At 41.2% G+C, this 12,500-nt stretch overlaps 1 protein-coding gene across 2 annotated transcripts in view; it reads left to right on the plus strand.

Annotated features, from left to right (window-relative positions):
- LOC308089832 (voltage-gated potassium channel subunit beta-2) overlaps positions 1 to 12,500 on the plus strand; it is a gene marked incomplete at both ends in the record, with an annotated part of 99,233 nt that overhangs the window by 43,565 nt on the left and 43,168 nt on the right. For both annotated transcript variants that reach the window (XM_080434762.1, XM_080434761.1), the window contains 3 exons: positions 7,983 to 8,026; positions 9,054 to 9,091; positions 11,851 to 11,930. In XM_080434762.1, coding sequence (XP_080290888.1) covers positions 7,983 to 8,026; positions 9,054 to 9,091; positions 11,851 to 11,930 — 162 coding nt within the window. The remainder of the gene's footprint in view (positions 1 to 7,982; positions 8,027 to 9,053; positions 9,092 to 11,850; positions 11,931 to 12,500) is intronic.

Below are 12,500 nucleotides of genomic sequence, written 5' to 3' on the forward strand. Positions count from 1 at the left end.
TAATGGTTACGACTAAAACAGACTGATGCCATTTCCTAAATGATAGAGAGCATCTATTCTCAGAATAATATTGTGATTGAAACACACACCAGTCTATGTGTCACAAAGCCACTGATGACTCCATTCTAGGCCCCGGCAATTAAGCCCTGATGTAGGTTAATGGAACAATTATAGAGAAGCATGTTTTAAAAAAAACAAAAATAATAATTGTTATAATCAACAAATCGACACAAAAACATTCTAATTGATTTATTTTTTTTACTCGAGGTAGTGCGGTGCCCGTCACCGAGTTGTTGGGATACGCGGTTGTCCAGAACCGCCGATACGACCGACGTGTCCATACAGTATAAGGCCAATATACAGGGTATACGGGCATATGCTAATGATATCAGGGATCTCCATATATGGGCACAAAAGGGACACAGGTAGACAGACAGATACAGAGATCTCCATATATGGGCACTAAAGCGACACAGACAGACGGGTACAACGGGTAAGACCCTGATACTCTCAGTGTTGCCAGATTCTGTGAGAGAAACAAGCAACCATGTCTATAGGAAAACCAGCCCAAAAGAAGCGACTATGGGCCACATGAGCACTTTAACATATACATCAGCTATTTGAAAATAGCAGATCTACAAGCTCACAACGCGTCGCGATGCGACGCGTTGTGAGCTTGTAGATCGGCTATTTTCAAATAAAATCTTGCGGGGAAATTATAATAAGCAGATCTGGCAACCCTGCTGATACTATGACTCAGACATAGTGGTCGGATCGGCAGTGCGACGTGTGAGGCCCGTGTAGCGGCCAGAACCTCTAGTTTAAAGATCTAAAATAACTGATCTATAAGCTCACAACATGTTACAAAGCAACACTCTCTTAAGCCCTACATATATACTTATAGCAGGGACTACATATTCCCCTCTTTTTTTCATTACACCACATCTCATCGCTGAAAACAGCCAATCATCTACAAGCTTGCAGACCTGCTATTGTTTTTTTTACCAATGTTCGACCCCAGAATTGGGACGCTAGGGTTTATTATTCGTTTACGTGGTTAAACTGATTGTTTTGTAAGAATTAAGCTATTCAATCATTGGTTAATTAAAAAATATATATTTTTACATCTATTTGGCATGTAACGATGTATCGTAAATCGGTTCAAACTGGTGACAATTTAAATTGATTTAATAAAAATAATTATCGTGATGCGATCAGCAGAAAAAAAGGAGAAATACAGAATCTTTGTAAGAGAATTTAAAAAAGAGTTTTCAGTCATTTGCTACTGTATTCATAAGAGGAAAACACTGTATTGTAAAAAAAAGAAATTAAGGAGAAGAAAATACTGGATTTGTGTAAGATAAATAATTTAAAAAAATGTCTGGAAACTAATGTTGTGTTTAAAAAATCTTTCAAAATAAATGAACAGAATTTTCCAACAACTTTTCCTAGTTAAAAGAATGCTAAAACTACAATACTAAAAAGAGACTGAATCGTTACATGCGAAGCATCAATTCATCCGAACAACCTGGGGTGTGTTTTCCTCCCTGAAAGTGTGAGCCAGCCCAGGCCAGCGTAGCACCATGCAGTGAAAGTAGAACACAGTCAGACATATGTTCATTCATCATAGTGAACAGTGTAGCTGTAGTTTATACCCTCTGGCCCCACTAGCCTGAAATGTTGTCTGTTTTTGCTCCAATTACCCTCCTATGATGAGAGCCAGCTCTTCCTTTCAGGGTTTCACAGTTACCAGCCTGAATGCAACGTGATTGGCTTAACCATGCAGCCTGAATGCAATGTGATTGGCTTAACCATGCAGCCTGAATGCAATGTGATTGGCTTAACCCTTTCCATCCGGAAACGCATCTGTGTCATTTTAAGATTTCTTTGGCTATTCAGAAATAGCAGATATACAAGCTCATGAGCTTGTAGATCTGCTATTTTTTTTAAAATCATTACAATTTGTGCACATCTTTGAATATGTATATTTTTTAAGCGAACATTTTAACTCAAATCTTTGCTTCTGGGGAACAAAACTTCCCTGGAAGAAAACATTTTGAGATGGGGGTCCTCAGCCAAATACGTATCTAAAAATGTTCTCTAAATCCTAACAGTATGTTGCTATGCCAGTGGTGCTCCAACTTTTCCATGTCGAGGACGCCCAATATGATAGCTTATGTAATTGGCGGCGGACCCCCATCTCAAAATATGTTGTTCCAGGGACCCCCCAGAAGCACAGATCGGAGTAACATTTTTTCGCTTTTAAATATATATATATATATTCAAAGATTTACACAAATGTTCCAATTTCCTTTTTAAAATGCTATGAGCTTGACAGCTTGTATATCTGCCAGTTTTTTGAATAGCCAAAGAAATATTAACATGTCACAGATGCGTTCCCGGTCTTAATTGATTAACAAATGCAGCCTGAATGCAACGTGATTGGCTTAACCACAGACACCCTATAGCTTCCCCATTCTGGGTCATAACTAGGTGAACATTTGGCCAAAATAGCAGATCTACAAGCTCCGGTTCACGAGCTTGTAGAACGCCCTTTTTTTTCCAGCAAAGAGATTTTTGGACTATAGAGGGAAAAGGACGCAAGATCGAAACACGCCGCGTTTTGAGCTTGCGGATCTGCAACTTTTGCCACTTTTGAATTTGAATCCTGAAAAGTACCAACAGAGACGATAGGATTTAAGTGTTTTTGTTACACACTATAGACCTGGTATCCCTATTTTGGGGCATTTAATTAAAAACGTAAAATGAGTGTAAAATGCAGTGTAAAATACGGCTTAAGTGGTTAACAACAGATGCATTCAATAGGCTTATATGTATATTTGGATTGACTCATTATTTTTTTATGGGGGGCGCTCGAGAAAATCCTGCTTACTGCAGCGTTATGTGTGCTATCTCGTATTTACACCCGACGTTCCAAAATAAAACCTCTCCAAATATGCTGAGCTGTCTGTTTCTTTCTGACAAAGGTGTCTGAGAGAGTACATGTTGAGAACATGTACTCAAGTACTGTACTTTTTTTTTTGGTATTTGTGCTTTACAATTTCCAATGCTTTTACTTCTACTCCACTACATCTCAGAGGCAAATATTGTACTTTTACTCCACTACAATTATTTGAAAACTTTAGTTACTAGTTACTTTGTAGATTTTGATTATTATTACAAAACATACATTAACCACAGACCTATACACATTTCGGCCATTTGAAAATAGCTGATCTACATGCTCACAATGCGTCACGATGCGACGCATTGTGAGCTTGTAGATCTGCTATTTTCAAAAGATTTGTATACATTTGAAAACTTGAAATGGGACATTTTCCTAATGAGTGCTTTTACTTTTGGTACTTTAAGTACATTTTGAATTCTGGACTTTTACTTTTACACACACACACACACACACACACACACACACACACACACACACACACACACACACACACACACACACACACACACACACACACACACACACACACACACACACACACACACACACACACACACACACACACACACACACACACACACACACGGCACAGTACACACTCTCATGGCTACATTACTCATGAAACAATGGCACATGAATGCTTACATATGCAGCAAATCTAAAAATAGAACCTTGGGCCATGCAGGGCAATAAAAATAGAACATGGGGAAAATAAAAAAAAGAGAGAGAGAGAGAGAGAGAGAGAGAGAGAGAGAGAGAGAGAGAGAGAGAAGAGAAGCTGGGACTCGTCCGCCCGAGGCTAAACGCTCTGACAGGCTGTCTCTTTCCATCGGGCTATTTGTGGCGGAGGGAGGCAGGCAGACAGGCAGACAGACAGACAGACAGACAGACAGACAGACAGACAGACAGACAGACAGACAGACAGACAGACAGACAGACAGACAGACAGACAGACAGACAGACAGACAGATGGATTCATATATGTTCTCAGTCGCCATACGACTGAATTCAGTCATTTGTGAATCCATAGAAGCCTGCATGTCTCTTCAATGGAAGCATGTTTGTGCAGAGAAAACAGACAATCTATCTACAAGCTTGTAGATCGGCTATTTTAGTTTTTTTATTCTAAGATTAGAGGCATTTGAAGTGGTCAAACTATAGCATTGTGTTCGGAAGCATATCTTCCATAAAACCCTCATGTTCTCACCCTCATCCAAACTGTGATTTCTTCACCTAGTTGGCAGTATGTGTGTGTGTGTGTGGAGGGGGGGGGGGGGTCCTTTCATGCTGTTTCACAAATCGCACATTAGGACAGAAAATGTTTCAGTCGGGAGATTTTATTTAGCTTTAATCCATAGACAGACAGACAGACAGACAGACAGACAGACAGACAGACAGACAGACAGACAGACAGACAGACAGGCAGGCAGGCAGGCAGGCAGGCAGGCAGGCAGGCAGGCAGGCAGGCAGACAGACAGGCAGACAAACAGGCAGGCAGACAGACAGACAGACAGACAGGCAGAAGGGCGAGGCTGACTCGCAGCTCTCTGGAGATGAAAGGAAGACGGCGAGCGAAGCAAGGAGCTTCCACTGCGGTTCTCCATCCTCTCTACAGCTGACTCCCCAGCAGCGTTGCCATGTCCGCTTATTATAAGCGACTTTGGGCCTCTTTTTCTGTAACGTTGCTTGGAAATATTGGTAGTTGCAGGTTACAGTTTTTTTTGGGTCTTGTTTCTAAAGTGTATAGTTGCTTATTTGGGCTCGCTATCTACCGTAAATGTTATATATATTTTTTTAAACCAGTGGTTCTCAAATATTATCCATGTCATGGACCCCCAAATTAATATGTATTTGTCCCTAACCCACCCCATCTGAAAATGTTTTGTGCCAGGGAGCCCCGTACCAGATTTGTGTTGTTAGAATGTTTAAAAAATCTTCCATTTATTGAATGTTTAAGAAATCTTCCATTTATTACAGATTTTATTTCAAAATGTTTTGAAAATAGCAGATCTACAAGCTCACACCGCGTCGCATCGCAACACATTGTGAGCTTGTAGATCGGCTCTATCATTGTGTGCTTGTATACATTGTGTAGGTTTAAAGTGCTCATGTGGCCTATAATAGTCGCTTCTTTTGGGCTTGTTTTCCTAGACCCGGTTTGCGTATTTCTCTCACAGAATCTGGCAACGCTGCTCCCCAGTCTCATTAGAATGGAGCAGAGAGCTCTAGCATCTCTCCAGACCACGGTTTAATTTCCCCGTCGTGCACACCAAGGGAAGGTTCAGTTCAGTGGTCCTTGGCATTTTCATGTCAAGGACCCCCAAATTGATGAAATTGAAGTTTTGTGCCAGGCAGGGACCCGCTGTGAGCTTGTAGATCTGCTATTTTTGAATAGCCAGCAGATAAATGGATAACGTGGTTAAAATGATGGTGTTTCTATGTTAACTACTTTTGCTAGAATCTCGGAACTTGTAGCGGAGAGTGAGGTTCCAAACGGGGCTAGATAATCACATGTGGCGTTTATGTTTTGGCAACGGTCTTCGGTTCACCTCATGCACCATTTAAGCAGCTAGCTCCCTGCATGGGACTCTGCTGTGTGCATACCATACCAGCAGCGCTCCACAGGGTTCATTGTTGTACCTTCCACTTATTACAGGGCACGCCCAAGTATTAGACCAAACCACAGAAGGCTTAAAGTTTCAGGTTCGTTCAAGGGCCGGGAGACACTCCAACAATGTATGGAGTATCATTTCAAGGCATAAACAACACGCACCACTTTGTAGTGGTGGGGAAAGTGTGGTAGAAATACTCTGTTAAAAGTAAAAGGCCTGTGTTCACAATGTTACTTGAGTAAAAGTATAAAAGTATTGGTATCAAAATATACTTAAAGTACCAAAAGTAAAAGTAATACAATGTTTGAAAATAGCAGATCTACAAGCTTGTAGATCGGCTATTTTCAAATAGCCTAGGTATAAAATAAGGCTAAATTGGTTAACACATCGACCGCCAGAGGTTAATCTCATAATGTACTCACCAGTGCCAAGGTGTTTTTTTTTTTTTTTTTTTTTTTCATGTCGCCATAGATCTTGTTAAAATCCTTAAGATTGAGCCGTACACGGTCTGTTTACATCCGCGACATCCCACTGTATCTCCCAGTGAAAACCACGTGTCAAACGGGGTATCCATGTTGTAGTTAGAGCGGATTACGTTAAACAGTGAAATGCGAGGAGAAAAAACTAGGAAGAGAATTGAGTTTCAGTTTCGTCTGTAGAACGAGGGCGGACGTGATCGTCAAAACCGGATCCCAAATAATTCCGTTTCCGGTCTTCAAACCGGAAACGGAAGTGGATAAAAAAAAATCCGAAAGTGCACCCGGAAATTTTTAGCGCGAAAACACCGTGGACCGTAGGGCTACGGTCTCGGCGCTTAACAGTTGGATTTAACGGACCGTAGGACTACGTTCTTGGCGGTTAATGTGTTAATGTATGTTTTATATACTAGTAACTTAAGTTTTCAAATAATTGTAGTGGAGTAAAAGCACAATATTTGCCTCTGAGATGTAGTGGAGTAGAAGTAAAAGTACTGAAAATTGGAAATACTCCAGTAAAGTAAAAAAAAATTGTAAATGTACTTAGTTACTTTACACCACTGCACTCCAACAATGTATAGAGTGTCATTTCAAGCCATAAACAGCATGCACCACTTTGTAGGATTAGAAAAACACATCATAAAAAACAGGGCACTATGTTGTATTTGTTTTAGTTCATCCATAGACTTATCATTGAGATGTAGAGAAGCGCTGTAGGGTGGCATTTTGTGTTGTTTCACATAAGCATTACAGGGGGTGTAAATGGTTGTGTTTTTGTGTGTTAAAATGTGTTGAATAGCTCTATATTCCCATACTAATCATTGCTATATATTGTTTGTAGTAGTAAAGGGGTCTCCACGGTCTCTCCAGCTCTTCAGTAAACAGAAAATACAATTAATCCAATCAGGAGAGATCTCATGCAGGGTTCAGGATAAACAAGTCAAATTGGATGTGATGAAACAAACAAAACAAAACAAAACAAAAATGAACTGACAATTGAAGCTGATGAATTGGGTTTTGTAGCACTATATTGGATCACTCCACTATGATATATCGGAGGCATCCGAGGTACGTAGATTACCGGATGAATCCGTGTACGGCCCGGGGTGTGCCACTCCTAGGGGGCGTCGCCCTCTGCGACTGCCTCAAATCCCTACGTGGGCCACGTTTCCGCCTTGATGAGCATCAATGAGGTGGACTTTTGAGCTCCACGTAAGGTGAGCTCTGTGCGCAGAAGTAAACTCGCGGCTATTCAAATAGCTTGGTGGAGCTAGCTCCACCTTTGAGTGCTTCTGCTTCGCCCCACTCGGTTTGGCTTGTGCCAGGGGTTTGTGTAATTTCCCCCCCCTTTGTTCCTTGTCCTTCCGCTTGTCTCGGTGTGGGGACCGCGCCTATCCTGTAACAAGTTGTGGGAAACTGTGTGTAGTTAGCTTAAGCGGCTTGAAGTTTTTTCCCCGAGTGGGAACGCACGTGCGTATGCGCGTGTGTTTTTCTCCCTCGACGCGGCTGTACCGCCTGAACTTGTGCGCTCCGGGTTAGCTGGTTGTGAGATCCCTCCAACCTCAGCGAGTGTTCTGACCACTATAGTGTGCTTTGTGTTGGCTTTGTGCGTTCGGTTCCACACGGACAGGTCTGAGCCCTCTCGACCTAGCCACAGGGTACATTCGGTTGTAAAGCACACTGTATCCTCCCTGTCTACGGCCCACAGGCTAGACGTAGGACGAGTGAAGCGGGTGTTGGAAAATATACACAGGGGGTTTACGCTGAATGCTAATAGTGTGTGCACTGGGATTACTTTCCCACAGGTTAATGCTCAGGTTAATATGCAGGAATAACAATGAATGCAGCAGATTGAGCGTGTAAGGTTATATCACAATTTTACATTTTAAATGTTCCTAAACCTTTCAATGTTCTTTATTCCCCCAGAAACCTTGGGAAGTCAGGCCTACGCGTGTCCTGCTTGGGGTTGGGTGAGTTGGCAACATATAACTTTCAAAGTTTCCTTCCTTCTTTCTTTCTTTCTTTCTTTCTTTCTTTCAATGACGTTTCAATGACATGTGTTAGGGTTGGGTTTAGGGCTGTAAAAATAGACAGTTTCTCGGCAGTCATTATTGACATGAAATAACAGGGTGTAGCAGATAACAACAGACACTAATTAAGGCTCAGTACAGTACTTCCATTTCGATAGCAATAGCAGCACCCTGACCCCGTATGGGCCCCGAATGGAACACAGCCTATTATTAGATACACTCATACTATTGTTGTGGAAAAAAAGGTCTATTATTGTCAAAGAATAGCACAATAAACAGATTCAGTTATGGCTCGTGTTGTTCATTCTTCCGCTGGCAGCCGTACTTTCCCTGTAAAAACAGTCTAGTCTAACACCTGACGCTACCCAATTAGTCTCACATCAGCCAGACTGGAATGGAGGTGTTGACCTACCAAAATGTCTGGGGGGGGGGTTCAATGTAAGGGCTACAACAGCAGAGAAAACGGCAGCTAACAAACAGCTCTTGGCAAAGAGCCACTTTTAGAAAGCAGTCCTGATAGTACAGTCACGATATGAAGGACTGCCCTAATGCCTTTTGCATTGGTTCTGCAATGCTGCTTGTTTATTCCAATCTCAGAGTTGTTTCACACCCAGTTCTTTTTTGATTGACTGAATACTTTATTTGTCAGAAATGTAAACAGCACCAGCTACAGTAAGACATTAAGGGCCATATTTTCGCCAGTGCCTTAGCCATTATCCCTAAACTTCTTTGGCATTTTTAAAAACATTTTCAAATAGTTCAACTAGCCGATCTTACATCGACACGTTGTGAGCTTGTAGATTGGCTATTTGCGAAAATAGGGCCCTGAGGCTAAAAGGATAACACACAAATGTACTGGGGACTTGTTTCCATTGTGGTCCTATGTATTCTATATGTCAGACGAGACTATACCAAATAGTGTTATGATGCTTGATGTTTGTGAGTGTTTCTCTCTCTGTCTCTTCAGGTACATGGGTGACATTTGGATCACAGATCTCTGACGAGGTGAGCATTCTGGCATTATTCACTATCTACTACTTCTTGTCGAAATATATTTTTTTGCTATTTCAAAATGTTTTGAAACTAGCAGATCTACAAGCGTGTTGTGACGCTTGTAGATCGTCTATTTTCAAGTAGCAGATGTATAAGGTATGTAGGTTTAAAGTGCTCATGTGGCCTATGATAGTCACCTCATTTTGGGCTTGTTTTCCTAGACCTGGTTTGCTTATTTCTCTCACAAAATCTGGCAACACTGCTCCCCAGTCTCATTAGAATGGAGCAGAGAGCTCTAGCATCTCTCCAGACCACGGTTTAATTTGCTACAACGGTTCAGTGGTTCTCAAACATTTTTTTAATTTCTTAAAAATGTCTCTCTCCTCTTGATTAATTATTGTAAGAGAGTAATTATTGCCCAGAGAGGCTATACTCTCTATTTCCAGTGATCTAAAAACTTTAAAACAAGCCACAACAACAAACCACACACACCTTGATGCAAAGAAAATGGTATATCTTCAAAGTATAAATATTGGGTCGTTCATTCCAGAGATTCTCTCACAACAGGCTCCTGGGTTTTTGGGCCGTAGCCAAATGTTGCTATAATTACAGCTATAAAGTAGTCATGCTGGACGTGTTCCAGACGGGATGGGTCTTCTGAGGGCAACCTGCCCACAAAGATCCACGCTAGGAAAGGTCTGGCCACTGTAGCGCTCCCCTAAGTGCAATTTATTGGCACGTCCGCTGTACTGTCTGGTGCCAGTAAATTGCACTTAGGGGAGAGGGACAGTGTACACAACTTTCTGTCTACTTTTATTGCTGTGTTCCTTTTGGTCCGGCACCTGCTCTAATACCACTTAAGCCCCTGTAGATACTTTGTCGTACGACAAATGGCACAACAATAAAATAGCCGCTCTAGAACCTCACAATATGCTTTTTTCACTATTTACATTTTCTTTAAAGGGATAAAGAAATTCGGCCCCAAAATGACTTTTTTTCCTATCGATTAGTCACTCCATGGAGACTTGAATTCATCAGGGGTCATCAATATGTCCGTACACGGACAAATGTGTCCGTGGCAAAGACTTGGTCTTGTCCGTGGCAAATTTTAGATTTTTTTTTTACACACCATTATAATGTTCTTATTTTGATCATAAGACCCAATTACTGAAAGTCTCCAGGTTTTCTTCAGAATATGTGTGACACTGATTTACTATGTCACTATGGCACATTAGGAGTCCACTAGGACAGTGGTTCTAAAACAACAACAAGAAGTACTAGTGGTTCTCAAATGTTTTATTAGCCAGATAGGAAGGTAGGAGACGCAAAGAGTCTCCTTTGTTTCTCCTACCAGAACCGCTGCCATCAAATTATTTCCTTAGGAATGCGACAAAAACAAAAAAATATCCATGAATTCAAGTCTCCGTGGGGTGACTAATCCATATAATTTTATTTTTTGGGTGAACTATCTCCCAAGTGCACTTGGGAGAGCGGGCGAGCTACAGTGTACAGAACTATATGTCTACTTCATACATGGGCAACTGGCCCCCGCCTTCACTTAATGCGGCCCGCAGGTTAATATCAGAATACTGATATATTATTGATTTCAGCTGTTACAATTCCAAACATGCAAACATGACGCGCTTTAATTACTTCAGTCTATATAATAGTAGCTTAATGACTAGTATTCTATTGTCTTTTATATCCAACGTATTTGTATTTAAGTTCATAAAGTTAACATAAGTATAACTATATGCATTTGAAATGGATTCCAATTAAACAATAGCAGATCTACAAGTTCAAAACGCGTCGCGGTGTGACACGTTTTGAGCTTGTAGATCGGCTATTTTTGCTACTTTTGTGTGACATACTGGCCCGACAGTATATGCAGTGTGAGTGTGGAAATATAGTGGCCCTCTCCATCATCAAAGTTGCATCACCCCTGGTCTATATTACTGTGTTCCTTTGGTCTATAGCAGGACCTGCCTTATAACCAGTTACGCCCAGATACACACAAGCTCAGTGACGTTGTAGACCTGCTAATTGTGATACTTTTAAACATTTGGAAAGTGGTTAAATACATAAACCTATCATTTTATAATGGACAATTTACTTTTCGGGCAAGTGGGCATGACCGTTTGGGCAAGTAGAACATGAGCTGTACTTGCCCGTCAGGCAAGTGCCCCTGAGACATTAGTGTCAACCAAGGAGCTAGCATCTGGCTTGTAAATTGAGGCTATATAGGAAGTGTGATAGTTCATATGAATGGCCTGTAGTCTCGCTGTTTCACCCCTGCTGGTTGGAGAAGCAATTAGGCTCTATTCAAGCGGATGGGTTTTTGGCCGAACTTTACACTTCATTTTATTACCTTAATAAACAGCTAGTCTAAAGTCTTCTTGCGTTTTGGTAAATATTTGTTTTAATTTAATGATAAAGTAGGGTATGTTACTATGTTTCTGGGGTTTCTACTGGTTCTACCGAGTGAAGACCCGCCCTCGCTGCGGTTTCAGCCAATAGCATTCATTTCCGGACCGGATATCAACCGGATTTAGACAGACGGCGGATTTGAAATCGCTGCAAAAATAGGCTTCATTTACGGTCTGTATAGAAACCAATGGCGCGACGCTGTCCATATTATTCTTACGGCCTATGGCGTCAACCCTTGCACTGCACGTTGTGTTTGTGTCCCATACAGTGTCACTCTGTCTGTTGTGTTTGTGTCCCATGCAGTGTCCCTCTGTCTCACTGTATTGTGTGCTCTTTCCATGCAGATGGCTGAGAACCTGATGACCATAGCCTATGAGGCCGGAGTCAACCTGTTTGACACAGCAGAGGTGTACGCCTCTGGCAGGTCAGTGTTTAGTGCACGTGGTTCTCAAACTGTGGGTCGGGACCCCCACATGATTTGCTTAAGTGTATACACTATACAGGGTATCTTCACGTTTCTAACGTGACAATTTAAGGGACTTTTAAGACCTTTTTTAATATCTGTAAAAAGTAACAAAAAAAAGACATTACTGCGTCAAACGTAATCAACAAACTACAGGCTAGTAGTAGACTACTATCAAAACTTGTCAAACATTGGCCAAATTGTCTATTATATATATATATGTTTTCTATTATTTCAACCTAATTTTAAAGATTATTTGCACGATTGTATTGTGTTAATCCATTAAGACTGGGAACACATCTGTGTCATTTTAAGATTTATTTGGCTATTCAAAAATAGCAGATCTACAAGCTCATAGCGCGGCACTGAGTGCTGTGCTATGAGCTTGTAGATCTGCTTTATTTTTTTTTATCGTGAACATTTATGCAAATCTTTACAAATTTCTTCTAAATCCTAACAGTTTTCTGAAAAAAATATGTTGCTATATCAGTGGTTCTGAAACTTTTTGGGCCGTCGACCCCATCAAAATAT

Source organism: Gymnoscopelus braueri (genome assembly GCF_963280865.1).
Source record: "Gymnoscopelus braueri genome assembly, chromosome: 8".
Lineage (NCBI taxonomy): Eukaryota > Metazoa > Chordata > Actinopteri > Myctophiformes > Myctophidae > Gymnoscopelus > Gymnoscopelus braueri.